This window comes from Psittacula echo (genome assembly GCF_963264785.1).
Source record: "Psittacula echo genome assembly, chromosome: 24".
NCBI lineage: Eukaryota > Metazoa > Chordata > Aves > Psittaciformes > Psittacidae > Psittacula > Psittacula echo.
The window spans coordinates 2,411,643-2,427,253 of record NC_137759.1 but is presented as its reverse complement, the minus strand read 5'-3'; the positions used below and the strand labels follow the sequence as shown (position 1 = coordinate 2,427,253).

At 63.0% G+C, this 15,611-nt stretch overlaps 3 protein-coding genes across 5 annotated transcripts; 2 read left to right on the top strand and 1 right to left on the bottom strand.

Annotated features, from left to right (window-relative positions):
• The first annotated feature begins 1,400 nt into the window (after positions 1 to 1,400).
• On the top strand, positions 1,401 to 6,222 carry CACTIN (cactin, spliceosome C complex subunit). 2 transcript variants are annotated; one of them, XM_080634251.1, is made up of 10 exons: positions 1,401 to 1,684; positions 2,077 to 2,563; positions 3,071 to 3,166; positions 3,447 to 3,592; positions 3,671 to 3,833; positions 3,942 to 4,059; positions 4,255 to 4,447; positions 4,799 to 4,921; positions 5,083 to 5,333; positions 5,553 to 6,222. In XM_080634251.1, exons 1-10 carry the CDS (start codon positions 1,551 to 1,553, stop codon positions 6,041 to 6,043), a joined length of 2,202 nt encoding a protein of 733 aa, XP_080490377.1. In that variant the 5' UTR covers positions 1,401 to 1,550; the 3' UTR covers positions 6,044 to 6,222. The 2 variants fall into 2 exon arrangements, with proteins under 2 accessions (XP_080490377.1, XP_080490376.1); XM_080634250.1 differs by having other exon boundaries at positions 5,059 to 5,333.
• Positions 6,223 to 8,209: 1,987 nt separating this feature from the next.
• Positions 8,210 to 13,193, top strand: TBXA2R (thromboxane A2 receptor). 2 transcript variants are annotated; one of them, XM_080633963.1, is made up of 5 exons: positions 8,210 to 8,316; positions 9,408 to 9,487; positions 10,525 to 10,601; positions 11,546 to 12,427; positions 12,799 to 13,193. In XM_080633963.1, the coding sequence occupies exons 4-5, from the start codon at positions 11,615 to 11,617 to the stop codon at positions 13,066 to 13,068; spliced, it is 1,083 nt and encodes a 360-aa protein (XP_080490089.1). In that variant the 5' UTR covers positions 8,210 to 8,316; positions 9,408 to 9,487; positions 10,525 to 10,601; positions 11,546 to 11,614; the 3' UTR covers positions 13,069 to 13,193. The 2 variants fall into 2 exon arrangements, with proteins under 2 accessions (XP_080490089.1, XP_080490090.1); XM_080633964.1 differs by lacking the exon at positions 10,525 to 10,601.
• A 236-nt stretch (positions 13,194 to 13,429) lies between these two features.
• On the bottom strand, positions 13,430 to 15,360 carry GIPC3 (GIPC PDZ domain containing family member 3; the record flags this gene model as incomplete). The annotated part of the gene is made up of 6 exons (XM_080634156.1): positions 13,430 to 13,581; positions 13,661 to 13,742; positions 13,925 to 14,037; positions 14,396 to 14,576; positions 14,789 to 14,974; positions 15,103 to 15,360. The coding sequence occupies 6 exons, from the start codon at positions 15,358 to 15,360 to the stop codon at positions 13,430 to 13,432; spliced, it is 972 nt and encodes a 323-aa protein (XP_080490282.1).
• Between the last annotated feature and the right edge of the window lie 251 nt (positions 15,361 to 15,611).

The following is a 15,611-nucleotide window of genomic DNA, read 5'->3' as shown; positions in this document are numbered from 1 at the left end:
CTCTCAAAGTGATGCTGTGCATAGAGAGGCCAGAGGGAGCCACATCCCATGTACATCTTCAGATGTTGCCCTTGGGTTCTGTGCTGGAGGAGTCCAGGAAGTTGGGCTTGGGTGGCCTGGCCTGAGCTCACCACCCTGGAACCACCGGTCTTGCGGGTGCTGGGTTTGTCCTCCTCGGGCCTTTCCAGCCAACTGAAATCAAGCACCTTGTTTAAGATGGTTTAAACGTTGATGGAGACTTTCATTCCTCCCCCTCACTTCAGGGGGCTCTAAAGGCTCTGTGCAGGGAGCATCTGAGCCTCACCTCCATGGAGCATCTCAGTAAATGAACTCCACAAACTGGAGCTGCTCTTGGTTCGAAGAGAGGTGGAGAACCCCAAACCTCTTGCAGCATGTTCATTCCAAGCGTTGGCTTTCCTCGAGCATTCAGGCTTTTTGAGACAATCCTTGTGCAGTTCTGTCCCACTGAACTTCCAGCCCATCTTGGTCATAAGCTGCCTGTACTTTCTTGGTCAGGGTTTTCTATAGTGGCCCAGAAGCTCCCTGGTGTAACCCCCTGCTCTCTCCATCATTAAGAGGAAGCACCATGTTTCTCCTAAAGTCTGAGCACAGCAGCCCTATGAGACAGCTGGTCCCCATGTAGCTGTTTGCTCTCCTTCATCCCTATCATCCCGTCTGGAACTCTTGGCTCTGTGGGACATGCCCTGGTGAGCTTTCAGCTCTGGCTATTGCCAAAGTGCAGGTGGATTTGGCAAGAGAAAGCCGGCATCTGTGTCGTGCTTGCCATCAAGCTCCTATGAAGGCTCTGGAGGGGCACACCACGGGGCTGGCACAGAGAGCCCCGAGTGCCCAAACTGCACTTTCAGACGTGTTTTAGTGAAGCTCGAGCACTTGCAGGTGTTGGTACGGAGCTGGCACAGGCACGGCTGCTGGCGTGGGCTCTGTTCCTCCCTGGCTCTCACTCCCAGCTGTCACGCTCTGGTGAGGACGAGGTAGAAGCCGCAGCTCAGGCGCTCTGGACCGTGTTGAGTTTTCCTTTCTGTTGATGTCTACATTAGACCCGAGTCTGTTCTGGTGATGTTCCTATTCCTGCTCATTCTGTGTTCGCTCTGTGCGTGCACCGTGTAACGAATGTATGTAAGTAGCGGGGCCGGGGGGGCTGGTGGCCGAGGTGTGATGCCAACCCGTGGCTGTTGTCATATTTCTCGCGTTGGGGGGTGAAGCCATGAGCTTTTCTGATGTTCTTGGTTGTTCTTAGGGGTTCCCCCCCCGCCCTCGGGGAGACCTTACTTCCAGAGGACTGTAATGGATGCTCTGTCCTGCTCTGTGATAAAGCATAGTCTGTGCTGTGCCGGCTCTGCCTCCTTCCTCCCGCCGCGCCGCTTTGGGGCTGAAACAGAACGAGGAAGGAGCGGGAGGAGCGGCCCCGCTCGGCTCCGCCCCGCCGCTGGCCTAAGCCCCGGCCCCAGCTGGGTTCGGGGGCTGCGGAGCGGCCTCGGGGCCGAGCGGACGCTGTCGAGGACCCCGGGGCGCAACCGCAGCAGTCGCCGATGGGCTCGGGGTCGCGCAGCCCGGTGCGGCGGCACCGAGAGGGGGGCCGGGAGCGCTCCGGGAGCCGAGGAAAGCGGCGGCGGCGGCGGCGGCGCAGCCGGAGCGGGGGCCGCCAGCGGGAATCGAGCTCGGGGTGAGCGGGGACCGGGGCTGTGTCTGGGAGGGCCCGCGGGGAGATCGGGCAGGGCGGGACAGGCTACGTGCAGCAGGGCCCGGCACGGGAGGAGGGCCCGGCGCAGGCCGGGGGTAGGCCGCAGCGGCGCCGGGGCTAGGCCGCGGCGGAGGGGGAGGCCCCGCAGGGCCCTGGGGCGGGCTCCGATGCCCTGGGGCCGGTGAGCGCTTCGCAGAGCGTCGCCCGTGGCACAGAATGAGCCCGTTCGGGGCTAAAGGTGCGGCCAGTGCCGTCGAGCGAGCGCCGTGGAGCTTTCCCGGAGCTCTGGCGCGGCCCGCAGCGGGGAGGTGCAGTCCGCGCTCCCCGGAGCGGAGCAGGAGCCGTGTCCCAAACACCCCTTCTCTCCGCCGCAGCTCCGAGTCTGGCGATGAGAGGCAGAAATGGAAGCAGAAGAAGAGCAGAAGCCGGGACCAGCACCACAGCAGCCGCAGGAGGCACCGCTCGCGCTCACGGGGCCGCTCCTCCGGGTCGAGCTCCGAGCGTGAGCGGGACCAGAGGAGAGCCCGGAGCAGGGAGCGGAGGAAGAGGGACAGCTCCAAGTCTTCCATGTCCTCTGTCAGCTCCCCCTCCCCGCCGCGCTGCCGGGGCCGGGAGGAGACGGGGCAGCAGCTGAGCCTCCAGGAGCGCTTGAGGCTGAAGGAGGAGAAGAAGAAGCAGGCTGCGCTCATGAAAGCCCTGGAGACGCCCGAGGAGAAGCGGGCTCGGCGGCTGGCCAAGAAGGAGGCCAAGGAGAGGAAAAAGAGGGAGAAGATGGGATGGGGAGAGGAGTACATGGGTTACACCAACACTGACAATCCCTTTGGGGACAATAACCTGCTGGGCACCTTCATCTGGAGCAAGGTGAGCTCCTCAGTGCCCATATGTTGCTGCTCAAGGGAGACCGTGCTCCTGTGGCTGCCAAAGAACAGGACAGAGGAGCTGTGGGTCGTTGAGGGAGCTTTGCTTGAGGTGGGAACCTCTGTAACACGAACAGCAGCTCTGTAAGAGTAAAGCACTGCTCTAGGGCAGCAGACAGGTGTTTCTGACAAACTTGGTGGGGTTTTATCTCCTTTCCTTCTCTTGAAGACTAAGCTAAGGGTGCAGGGTGAGGAGGTGCGTCAGGGGACAGGAGAGGGACCTGGACCTACTGGGTGCTGCAGGCGAAGAGCTAAGCAGTATTCATTGTTGTATTAGTGCTTGTGCTTCACTGAGGGGCTTCAGGAGTGGGATTTAAGGGACTGGGGGACCTTTGACAGGATCAGAGCTCACTGGAGCAGTGGAAGCAGGTGGATGTGGTGGGATTTGCTGGCTGGTCGGGGCTGTAGAAGTCACTGGGTTTCTTGGCTGCCCTTGGCCGCTCCATTTCAGGCACTGGAAAAGAAAGGGATCAGCCACTTGGATGAGAAGGATCTGAAGGAGAGGAACAAGCGAATCCAGGAGGACAATCGCCTAGAGCTGCAGAAGGTGGGATCAGATGCCCCTTCCCTCAAACCATCCAACAGAGAACCCTATGGCTAGGCCGGTTCTCACCTGAAAAAGTGCCCTTGTTCTTCTCATTAAGGGTGCCCACAGGATGCAGGATGGGGGGGGTGCACTGTAGATTTCTGCTATTCCATGGTGAGAAGACTCTTCTCTTGGGGTTCAGTCCAGCTCAGGAAGTGCTGAGGAGGACGAGTGCCAGGTCACAGCACCAAGGTGTGCGGTTGCGTCCACAGCGGCCTCACGTCTCCCTCTGCCCTGGCAGGTGAAGCAGCTGCGCCTGGAGCGAGAGCGGGAGAAGGCGATGCGTGAGCAGGAGCTGGAGATGCTGCAGCGGGAGAAGGAGGCAGAACACTTCAAAACGTGGGAGGAGCAGGAGGACAACTTCCACCTGCAGCAGGCCAAGCTGCGGTAGATGTGCGGCTCCGGGGGACAGGCCCAGCAGGGAGCAGGGAGTGACAGGCACTGATTGCTGTCTCTTTCCTCTAGGTCCAAGATCCGGATTCGGGATGGCAGAGCAAAGCCTATTGACCTTCTGGCCAAGTACATCAGCGCGGAGGATGATGATCTGGCCGTGGAGATGCATGAGCCCTACACCTTCCTAAACGGCCTGACTGTCTCTGACATGGAGGATCTGGTGGAGGACATCCAGGTACCAGCTCTGCCGCCCCTGTGCTCAAGCTGTCTCCCCCTGCAGCTCTGCTTCCCTACCCGTGGTGTGGAGCAGGAGCCTGATGCCCTGCTTGTCTTCTGCCTGCAGGTTTACATGGAGCTGGAGCAAGGGAAGAATGTGGACTTCTGGAGGGACATGACCATCATCACAGAGGATGAGATAGCCAAGCTCCGCAAACTGGAGGCCTCTGGGAAAGGAGGACCAGGTAAGTGGGAGGGCAGAGCCTGGTGTGGGTGTCAAGGGGGGTGTGAGTGATGGGTTGTAGGGTCTGCTGTGTGCGCTGGAGCTCAGAGGAGCTCTCTGGGATCTGCTGGATGAAGGCTGTGGATCTGCTTCAGGCCTTGTTGAAAGCAGGTTGAGCACTCTGAGACCTTCTGGTTGCCCTTGTCTATGTGTCCAGGAGAGCGTCGGGATGGCGTCAATGCCTCGGTCAGCTCCGATGTGCAGTCTGTGTTCAAGGGGAAGACATACAACCAGCTGCAAGTGCTGTACCAGGGTATTGAGAGCAAGATCCAGGCAGGAGGCCCCAACCTGGACATTGGGTACTGGGAGAGTCTGCTGCAGCAGTTGAAGGCTTACATGGCTCGGGCCAGGTAAGAGCCAGGGGCTGCCCCTTGGCCAGGGCTGTGGGAAGAGGCAGCACAGACCCCGTTGTGAGCAGAGCTGGTGGGGGGACACAAACCCAAAGTCACCACTGGAGGGGTTATACGCTTTTCTGAGTGGTAGCTTGTCCCAGGAGAGGAGAAGAACTGGGGACAGTCCCTTCTCCAGCAGCAATGTTTACAGTGAGGTCTCCAAGAGAGAATCAAACTGGAGGGTTGTTCAGCCCCAAACCTTATAAACCTCAGCAGATTTCCAGCTGATGTGGGTGTCAGAGCTCTGGGAAATGTGGGCACGAGGGGGTTCTGCTGGGTGGGACCTGACAGCTCCTCTCATCCTCGCAGGCTGCGGGAGCGGCACCAAGATGTGCTGCGCCAGAAGCTGTACAAGTTGAAGCAGGAGCAGGGTGTGGAGAGCGAACCGCTCTTTCCTATCATCAAGCAGGAACTGGCCTCCCCCAGCGACAGGTAGGAAGCCCTTCCTGTGGGCAGCGTCTAGGGCTCTCCCGTGGGACACCCAAGGCAGAAGATGCAGCCTTGTTCTTCCATCCTTCCGTAGACAGACCTCAGGTGAGCAGAGAACAAGGGTACCATCCCCGTCCCAGTCCTCTCTTCTCTCTTTCTTGCAGGCTGGATCCAGAGGACATGGTACAGCCAGGGCCGTCCTCGGAGCCAGAGGCTGAGCAGGATGTAGAGGCCAAGGGAGACGCTGTGCTGATGGAGGAGGACCTGATCCAGCAGAGCCTGGATGACTACGATGCAGGGAAGTACAGCCCCCGGCTGCTGAGCACCAATGAGCTGCCCTTTGACGCCCATGTGCTGGAGGCCGAGGAGGACACTCATCGCCTGCTGCTCCTGCGTCAGCAACTGCAGGTCACAGGTAGGAGCCCCTGTGCTTGCCAACACGTGCTTCAGGGTGCCCGGCTAGAGAGGGGACAGATTGAGATGAGATCTTAGACAGATGGGGCTTGGAGCAACCTGCTGTAGTGGAAGGTGTCCCTGCCCGTGGTAGAGGGTTAGAGCTGGATGAGCTTCAAGTCCCTTCCAACACAAACCATTCCAGGATGCTATGACCAATTGTTACCTCTTCTCCCTATAGGCGATGCCACCGAAAGCACTGATGACATCTTCTTCCGTAAAGCTAAGGAGGGGATGGGTGCAGATGAGGCACAGTTCAGTGTGGAGATGCCCCTCACAGGCAAAGCTTATCTCTGGGCTGACAAGTACCGGCCCCGCAAGCCCCGCTTCTTCAACCGGGTGCACACGGGCTTTGAGTGGAACAAGTACAACCAGACCCACTATGACTTTGACAATCCTCCTCCCAAGATCGTGCAGGGCTACAAGTTCAACATCTTCTACCCCGACCTCATTGACAAGCGCTCGACGCCCGAGTACTTCCTGGAGGCCTGTCAGGACAACAAGGACTTTGCCATCCTGCGCTTCCACGCTGGGCCGCCCTATGAGGACATTGCCTTCAAGATTGTCAACCGCGAGTGGGAATATTCCCACCGGCACGGCTTCCGCTGCCAGTTTGCCAATGGGATCTTCCAGCTCTGGTTTCACTTCAAGCGGTACCGTTACCGCAGATGAGGAGCTGCTCCACTCACCTCCAGAGCCCTGGCGCAAGGGGGTCTCGCCCCCCATCACATGCACTGCCCCACAGCCATCCCCAAGGCATGGTCCAGCACAGGGCCTGTTCCTGAGGGATTTCCCTGTCCTTGCTTTTATCCTGAGGGACCCTGAGACTTTGGTACAAATAAATAAGGGTTGTTTAAGCAGTGGCCTGCTGGGTGTGGGCGCCCCGTGCTGCTCACTCCTGTCCTGCACGTCCCCACCAGCCAGTACCACACCAGGCCAGCCCTGGGAGCTCCTCTGGGGGCTGGGTAGTGCTTGAGGGTGTCCCCACCCACATCTGCAGGGTCCGTCACCTCCTTCCTTCTGCTGTCACCCTGAAGTGTCTGGTCCGGCCCCATGCGGTCTCCTTGCCCCCACTGGCCCCTTCCCAGCCCCACACACTCCCATTGCTGGTGCCAGACTAGATGTTCCCCAGCTGCAGCCACCCTTGCTCCTCCCCAGATGGATGTCTGGGCCCATCACCCTCCTGGCCAGCCCCGTTTCTGGCACATTCCACCCTGGGATCTGCCTTCCCCAGCCTGGGAGAGCCACCACCCCTCCTGACCCTGGTCGTGGGATGAAGGTTCAGTGGCTGTGAGGCGCCTGCCTTGGCAGGGAGGAGGAGAGGGTGTTGGATGGGACATCTCCTTACAGGGGAAAATCTGCCCTGCGGTCCCTCCCATCTGGTGCCTGAGCAGCTCCAGGCTGCCCTGGCCAGAGCTTGGGTGTTCCTGAGAGCCTTAAGCATCGCTCAGGGGTATTGGGCACCTTCTAGGCTGAGCTGGGACTCGCTGGTGTTGGTCCCTCCTGGTACTGGCCATGGGACACAGCCAGTGTTCAGGGGTCACCCCACACGGCCGCATCCCCAGCAGCTTCTGAACCTGGGGGGTGCTGAAGCCAGAATGATGCTGGACTGAGGAAGCCTCCTCTTGGCCATGAACTGCTGCAGCAAGGCTGCTTCCTCCCCACAGGCCGCCTCGCTGCATCCTGCTCCCTGTTACAGCCCCACAGCCGAGGGACTTGCCGGGGCCCCCCAGCACTGGGGCAGAGCCAGCGCTGCTGTTGGGGGGCTCCCTGCACTCGGGCGCCGCCCCATGGCTCCGAAGAGCCGCCCTGTCCTGCTGTTCTCAGCGCCGCTGGCTGCATCCAGCCGTGCACAGGCCAGGGGAGCTGGTGCTTAGGGGGGTCCCACACCTGCTGCAGCCCCCCCATCATGCCAGGGCTCAGCTGCAGGGGTTTGGGGAGCACCTAGAGCCTTACTCCCACACGCGCATGTCCCATCCCCATCCTGCCGGACATCCCTGGGGCTGGGTAACATCCCCGGCATCTCCTTCCTGTGAGTTATTTAAAGCTCGGCGCTGGGGGTGCAGGAAGCGCGTGAAGGCTCAGCCAGGGATGGCCTGGGAGGGAATAAGGAAGAAAGAACCCCAAAGGCAGTGGCTGGAGCTCTCTCTCCTTCACTGCCTGCCCTCAGGGCACATGCACCCCTGGACCTTACAGGTGTTGGCCTGTGGGATGGCCAGTGTCACCCATGGGCTCGATGGGTGCTGGTCTACAGTGTGCCCGGTGTCACTCATGGGCTCGATGGGTGCTGGTCCACGGTGTGCCCGGTGTCACTCATGGGCTCGATGGGTGCTGGTCCACGGTGTGCCCGGTGTCACCCGTGGGCTCGATGGGTGCTGGTCCACGGTGTGCCCGGTGTCACCCGTGGGCTCGATGGGTGCTGGTCCACGGTGTGCCCGGTGTCACCCGTGGGCTCGATGGGTGCTGGTCCACGGTGTGCCCGGTGTCACTCCTGGGCTCGATGGGTGCTGGTCCACGGTGTGCCCGGTGTCACTCCTGGGCTCGATGGGTGCTGGTCCACGGTGTGCCCGGTGTCACCCGTGGGCTCGATGGGTGCTGGTCCATGGTGTGCCCGGTGTCACCCGTGGGCTCGATGGGTGCTGGTCCACAGTGTGCCCGGTGTCACCCGTGGGCTCGATGGGTGCTGGTCCATGGTGTGCCCGGTGTCACCCGTGGGCTCGATGGGTGCTGGTCCATGGTGTGCCCGGTGTCACCCGTGGGCTCGATGGGTGCTGGTCCATGGGTCCCGCCCGCCAGCGCTGCCCCCCCGCTCCATCCTCCCCATCCTCCGAACGCAGGAATCCGTCTCGGGTAAACAAATGAGTAAAGCGGGGCCGAGCCGGGCGCTGCTGAGCGCGGGCGGGACCGCAGGGCCGGGGCTGCAGCGCTGCTCGGCCGCGGGGCAGGTGAGAGCCGGGGCCGGGGGATGCTGCGGGGACCGGGGCGGGGCCGGGGGGCCCGGGGTGCGGGGAGAGGAGCCGGGTGGGTCCCGCCGGCAGCGGCGGGGGGGGATGCCCTGACGGAGGGTCCGGGCAGGGGCGGGAAGGACAAAGAGCTGGGATGGACGGGGCGGGGGGATGGACACACAGAGGCTGGGACGTAGGAACGGAGGGGCTCCGGTGGCCACGGGGCGGGGGGGGCCGGGACTGCACACAGCCCTGGAGACCCCTCGGGGCTGACAGGGACGGGCGGTGCCCCCACCCCACGCTCTGTGCCTGTCCGTGCCCTGGGCCGGGTGTCCGGGGCTGGCATGTCCCAAGCAGCCCCCAGCACAGGTCAGGGTGGACCTGGGGTGGACCCTGCCCGGCCCCCATGCTATGGGCCACAGCCACCGAGCCTGGCAGGGACTGCTGCTGCTCTTGTGCCACCGCTCCCCGTCAGTGTCCCTGTCCTGGGTGTCCCAGGGGTGTCCCTGCTCCAGGCCAGGCCAGGACCCCAGCAGCGGGTCCCCTTTATGGCAGTGGGTCCAGGGAACGACGCGGGAGCCCTGCTGTGTTCCTGTCCACATGGTGTGGCTGTTATCCCATCATTATCCCATCATCATCCCAGCTGATGTCCTCGAACTGATCCGCCACCCAGAGAGCACCATCCTGGGGGTGGTGGATGCTGGGACCAGCCCTGTGCCCAGCGGTGCCCTGTGGGATCACCTGCAGGAAGGACATCGGCTGCAGGGGCAGATGGGGGTCTCTCTGTGGTGTCCCCTTCCCCAGAAACCTCCCTTCTCAGCACCCCCCACCCGCTGCCCGGGGAACCGGGAGAGCGATGGGCTGGGAACGCTGATAAGGAGCAGCCGCCTGTGCTCCTGCTCCGCCTCCTGCCTTCCCCTCCATAGACTCGGATGTGGCCAAGGGCAGGAAGTGGGGCCCGGGCATCCCATGGGGCATCTGCGTGATGCCAGCCCTAAGCCCTGTTAATACCCGCACCTCCATATCCAGCACCTCTCGCCCCTCAGCTGCTCCTCTCCGCTGGGATTTCACCCTTTTGCCTTCATCTGCAGGAGCTCCCTGGAAAAGGGTTTGGCTGGATCCAGTAACCTCAGAACCACGCTCAGGCTCAGGGTGTCTCCTCCAGAGGACGGTGAGTGAGGATCCCCCCATCCCACGTGAACCCCGTTCCATGAGTGCCTCTGCTCTGCTCTGGTGTGTGTGTGGCTGCAGCTGAATGGCCCCTCTTTAACACCTTATCCCCTCTAAGAGCTGCACAGTTCCAAGGCAGCTCTGCCCAGGGCAGCACATGGATGCTCAGCCCTCGAGCCCACCCTTGCATCGTGCCCAGTCCTTGGGCTGTGGTGTCCCTGGTGTCCCCAGCTCTGCTGGCAGTGAAGGTCCAGATCACAGAAGCTCCAAGGCAGGAAGGGAGGGGACAGGGGTGATGGTGGGGTTTGGGATGGGCAGTGTGGAGCTGGCACTGTGGGGAGAGAGGCGACATCCTGCCACACGGTGACCGTGCACCCAAGCAGAGGTCATTGTGTGCCAAGGCACAGCCATGGGTGCCCAGAGCATCCCATGGCTGTGAGTCCACAGGTGATGGAGGCAGCTGGGCAGCATCGTCCCATGGGTCCTGATCCCCAGGCAGTGCAGAAAACACCCTGGGGGATTGGGAGGACACAGACATGCTTGGGGACAGCACCCAGGCACGTCAGGGGACACCTGGAGTGGGACCTCTGAGCTGTGGCATTACTGTGGGCATCCCAGGGGGATGCAGGAAAGGCTGGAGGGTCCTCAGGGACCTGGATCCATCTCGCTGAGGCTTGACCATGTGCCTCAAGGGGATTGACGCCTTTGGGGCCACTGCAGCCATGGACGGGGGGGACCACAGAAAACAAACAGCACAAGCTTTCACTCTTGCCTCATGGAAAAAGCCGGGGCAGTGAATCACCGCCATGCTCTGCCAGCGGGACTGGGACAGGGATGGGGACGTCTCCCACTCCCACCCCCTTCCTTGCTCCCCAGTGGCCATTAAGGGTAAGAAGCTGTGGCTGCCCCATCCCTGGCAGTGTTCAAGGCCAGGTTGGACACAGGGGCTTGGAGCAAGCTGCTCCAGTGGAAGGGGTCCCTGCCTGTGGCAGGGGTTGGAACTGGAGGAGCTTTAAGGTCCCTTCCAATCCAAACCAGGCTGGGATCCTGTGTGGACAGAGGGCAGAGGCAGTGCCACCCTGCACGAGGAGCGTGACACTTCACAGAGGTGACAGGTAGGGGCACAGCTGAGCATCCCATGGGGGGCACCAGGCTGGGGATGGTGGAGGGACAGGAACATCCAGAGCCTGGAGAAATGGGTCCCTGGAGGAGGGGGGGGTCTGGTCCCAGCCTGGTTCCTCACATGGGAGTCTGGTCCCAGGGGTGGGCACCCATTCCCCATTGCCGGAGCTGCCAGTGCCATGCTCCCAGCACCCGCAGCGCCAGGTTAGAGCCTCTAGGCAGCAGCGCCCATGGCTCAGGGCCCGGGACTGTTAATCCTGACCAGCTGCACCCTACTCTGTGCCAATCCCATGGTGCTGGTGGGTGTCCCCCCACCACAGCCCCACATCTGCTGCCTGAGCGGGTGCTGGGTGGGTTTGGCCATGGGAGACCAGCCCCAAACCCTCACCTTGTTTCTGTCCCTGAGACCCCTCTTGGCACACTCTTGTGGTGTCCCCAACACCAGAGGGATGTGGAGCTCTTGGAGCGAATCCAGAGGAGGCCACGGAGCTGCTGCGAGGGCTGGAGCAGCTCTGCTCTGGAGCCAGGCTGAGAGAGCTGGGCTGGGGCAGCCTGGAGAAGAGAAGGCTCCTGAAGGGGAGACCTGAGAGCAGCTCCAGTGCCTAAAGGGGCTGCAGGAAACCTGGAGAGGGGCTTGGGACAAGGGCCTGTAGGGACAGGCCAAGGGGAATGGCTTGAACCTGCCAGAGGGGAGACTGAGATGAGCTCTTAGGCAGAAGCTCTTCCCTGTGAGGGTGCTGAGGCGCTGGCCCAGGGTGCCCAGAGAAGCTGTGGCTGCCCCATCCCTGGCAGTGTTCAAGGCCAGGTTGGACACAGGGGCTTGGAGCAAGCTGCTCCAGTGGAAGGGGTCCCTGCCCGTGGCAGGGGTTGGAGCTGGAGGAGCTTTAAGGTCCTTTCCAACCCAAACCAGTCTGGGATTCTGTGATTGTCCTCACAGGGCAAGGCAGGATCAGTGCCAGCTCCGGTGGGGCACACGTGCCATAGAGCCAAGCTAGAAGTACACCTGATGGGGTGGGGGGACATGGATCCGTCCAATGGCAGCCGGTTGGACGCATGCTTCGGGGTGTTCAACACCAGCGATGGGCACGACCCTGCACAGAGCAGCATCGCCTCACCCTGGTTCTCCACCGCCTTCGGCCTCATCGGCCTCGGCTCCAACCTCTTCGCCCTCTGCGTCCTGCTCAGCTCCTCCCGCAAGCTCTCCAGCCAGGCCCGCTCCTCCTTCCTTGTCTTCCTCTGCGGGCTGGTGGTCACAGACTTCATGGGGCTGCTGGTGACGGCCTCGGTCATCATCCCCTACCACTTCATCAAGTTCGCCTGGGCCAAGGTGGACCCCGGCTGCCACCTCTGCAACTTCCTTGGCTTTTCCATGGTCTTCTTTGGGCAGTGCCCACTGCTGCTGGGGGCCACCATGGCAGGAGAGAGGTTCTTTGGCATCAACCACCCCTTCTCCCGCTCCACCAGCGTCTCGAAGCGCCGTGCCTGGTCCATCGTGGGGCTGGTGTGGGGCTTCTCCTGCCTGCTGGGGCTGCTGCCGGTGCTGGGGCTGGGCCGGTACACGCTGCAGTACCCTGGCTCCTGGTGCTTCCTCACCCTCCTGCCTGATACCGGGGACATCATCTTCTGCCTGCTCTTCGCTCTGCTGGGCATCTTCTCCGTGCTGCTGTCCTTCATCTTCAACACAGTGAGCGTGGTGACACTCTGCCGCGTCTACCACGACCGGGAGTCGGTGCAGCGGCGCCGGGACAGCGAGGTGGAGATGATGGTGCAGCTCGTGGGCATCATGATCATCGCCACCATCTGCTGGATGCCCCTTCTGGTGAGGACCTGCGTTCTCCCCCCTCACGCTCCTGGTGAGGGGTTGGGTCTTCATTTTCCCACCCCCACCATGTCCCTTCTGAGTGCTGGTATCCCTCCATGCTCCTCCTGGTGATGTCCCAGGTTTGGGGGTGTGCTCCTGGTGATGCCCTGAGACTTGGTGTCCCTCTGCCACCGCTCTGTCTGTTGGACCTGGATGATGGGCTCTGGGACTCAGTACCACACACAGGCAGAGCCGGTCCCCCAGACCAGCCCACGATCCCTCTCCAGCAGGCTCTATGCCCAGCCTGGGCCCTCCTCATCTGTGACCCCAAAGCACCTCATGACCTCTGCATGGATCCCCCCCACTGACACCCTTCCCCCTTCTCCCAGATCTTCATCGTGCAGGTGGTGCTGCAGCAGCTGCCAGCCAAGGGCCAGCTCCAGATGCTGCCCACGGAGACGCAGAAGATGCTGCTCATCTACATCCGCATGGTCACCTGGAACCAGATCCTGGACCCCTGGGTCTACATCCTCTTCCGCCGGGCTGTGCTGCAGCGCATCTACCCCGGGCTGCGGCCGCGGCCCTCCATCGCCTCCCTGTACCCTGTCCTCAACCTCTCCCTGCGCCGCAAGCTCACCCCGAGCTCTGTCCTGCAGTAGTGGCCCCGTGTGGGGACAGGAGAAGCCGCCTCCACCCCAGGGTAAACAACGGTCCCCATCACCTGCACCCACGGGTGCTCATCACCACCCAGTACGAAAAGGGGCGGCAGCAGACGTGAGGCCGCTCCCCCGCCTTGTCTCCATCCACATGAGACCCCCAATAAAGCAGCTCTGTGCCCACTTGGGTGGACACGGCGGGGCCACGGAAAGAGGAACAGCCCCTGGGCTCCTCCACTCCCTGCTTTACTGAGCCACAGCAGTGTGTTGGGGTGTGCAAAGGGAAGCTGGGGGGGGGTGGGGGTGCCCCACACTGCCCCAGCCTTGGGTGCAGCTCTGGCGGGGCAGGATGGGGACCCCCCCGCTACTGCTGCCCCTCTCGGGGGGGGCAGACAGCCGCCCACACCTCAGCCACGAACTCCTGGGGGAAAGCGAAGTCCCCAAGCACCGAGGCCAGGCCATGGGCGAGCTGCGCCGCGCTGGCGCTGTCCTGTGCCACCTCCACCATGGTCGAGGCTGCAGATGAGAGGAGGGTCAGGAGCCGGTGGGGGGCATCCACTGCCCCCCTGCTGCCCCTCATTCCCCCCCTGCGCACCCAGCTCGCTGTCCCGGATGCCCATGTAGCTCTCCAGCAGATCGTCCACCCGACGCGTGGCCTCTTCCTCACAGGGGCTGGGCTGGAGGAGGTCAGGGGGTGACAGAGCAGGGACCCCCGGTCCCACTGAGCCATGCCCATGGGTGCCCTTAGGGAGGCACTCGCTGGCGCAGGCTCACCCGGGAGCATGGGGCTGCTCTTGCATGCCCTGGGCACTGTGTTTGTGTCCAGGGACTCAGGGTGAGGGGGTCTTGGGGGTCTTACCCCCTCCTCCAGCATGGCCGGGCCCTGTGCCCGCAGCCTCAGTGTCTCCTTCCCGCTGCTCACTCTGCCTTCGCCCAGGGCCTTGCTGCTCCGCGTCCGCTGCCCAATCATGTCTGCAGCCCAGGATGGGAGGTGAGGGCACCCCAGAGCCACCCTGACCCCAACCTGACACCCCCCAACCCCAGCACCCCCATCCCAGCCCATGCGTGTCCCAGCACCCCGTGGTGAACTGTGCCAGGGGATGCTCGCAGGCAGTGTGGGCATAGGGACCCCCGTGGGTGCAGGGTGGCAGTGCACAGAGGAGTGGGGCGTCCCCTGCGAGCAGAAGTAGGTGCAGGGGTGCAGAGCACAAGGGAGCATCCCAAGGGGTGATGTGGGGCTGAGGGGTGCACACAGGGGTGCTGGTTCCTGGGGAGGGGTTGGTCCTTCCAGGGGTCCCCCAGGTGGGAGGTGGGGGGTCTCCCAACTCACCAAAGGCCTTTTTGGGCTGCACGAGGCGCAGGGTGAAGGGCTGAGCCCGAGGCAGCTCCCGCAGCATCCGCGCCACCTCATAGTGCCGGCAGCCCACGATGGTGTGGTCGTTGATGGCCTCGATGCTGTCCCCGACACACACCGCCTGGATCCGGTTGATGATGCTCCCCTCCTTGATTCTCTGCGGATGGGGGGGACACAGCGCCACGGTGGCACCAGGGGAAGGACAGAGCGACACAGCCCCCATCCCACCCCACACATAAACCCCTCCATGGCCAGGCAGGGCCCTCCGCACAGTGGGGGAGACCCTCAGGAAGGTGATGGGAGGAGCACAGTGCCAGGGAGGGGGTCACCCTGCAGGCCCCAGGGCAGCCGCCCCAGGGGGCGGTTCACCTTGATGAAAGCATAGCCGGCCCCGTTGTCTGTGATGGTGAGGCCAAGGGCGTCCTCCGTCTTGGTCACCTCCACCTCCTTCGTCTCGCCCCGGACGTGGGCAAAGATGAAGTCCTCCAGCCCGATCTGCCCCCCCAGCAGCTTCTGCATGTCCACTTTGTGCGTGTTGAGAGTGCAGAAGAGGATCTGCCCCAGGGAGCCCCATGTCAGCTGCTGGGGACCGTCCATTGGTGGTGCCAGGGCAGGAGCCACCCATGGGAGCAGCAGGGTCTGGGGGGCACCCAGGGCCCAGCCCCTGCCCACGCCCCCCTCACCTCAGTGGGGGAGATGCCAAAGACCTCCGCAATTTTGGCGTAGAGCTCCTTGACGTTGGTGAAGCCCTCGATGCGCCCCGTGGGGCTGCCGTGCGCCAGCTGCGTGTGGAAAACCAGCCTGGGGCGCGCGCGGGGGGCACGGGGTGCCAGGGGGCCCTCAGCTGCGGGGGGCTCGGGGGCGCCTGGCACCTGCCCCACGCCGTTCTCCATGGGGCTGCCCTGCGGGGGCTGCCGGCCGTGCCTGCCCGCGCGCCGCATCGCTGCCCGCGCTGCTCAATTATAGATGGTGCTGGGCCGAAAGGTGATCCTGGCACCAGGAACCTGAGCCGGGACCTGGGATCGGGTGAGCTCTGCCGTGCACAACGGGCCTCAGCGCCACCGCACCTGGTGCAGCTGCGGCGAGGGACTCTGGGCCAGCATCCCAGCTCCACATCCCAAACCCCTGGGATTAGGCCCAGAGCAGCTCCAAGTACTAACACGCTGGGCCCAGAACGGGCCCTGGCTCCATC

Bases quoted from the DNA above. Each gene is read 5' to 3' on its own strand.
- CACTIN (XM_080634250.1), top strand. From the start codon at position 1,551: ATGGGCTCGGGGTCGCGCAGCCCGGTGCGGCGGCACCGAGAGGGGGGC. The intron at 3,167-3,446 runs GTGGGATCAGAT...CTGCCCTGGCAG, and splicing joins ATCGCCTAGAGCTGCAGAAG to GTGAAGCAGCTGCGCCTGGA. The intron at 4,448-4,798 runs GTAAGAGCCAGG...TCATCCTCGCAG, and splicing joins GCTTACATGGCTCGGGCCAG to GCTGCGGGAGCGGCACCAAG.
- TBXA2R (XM_080633964.1), top strand. From the start codon at position 11,615: ATGGGGTGGGGGGACATGGATCCGTCCAATGGCAGCCGGTTGGACGCA. The intron at 12,428-12,798 runs GTGAGGACCTGC...CCCTTCTCCCAG, and splicing joins TCTGCTGGATGCCCCTTCTG to ATCTTCATCGTGCAGGTGGT.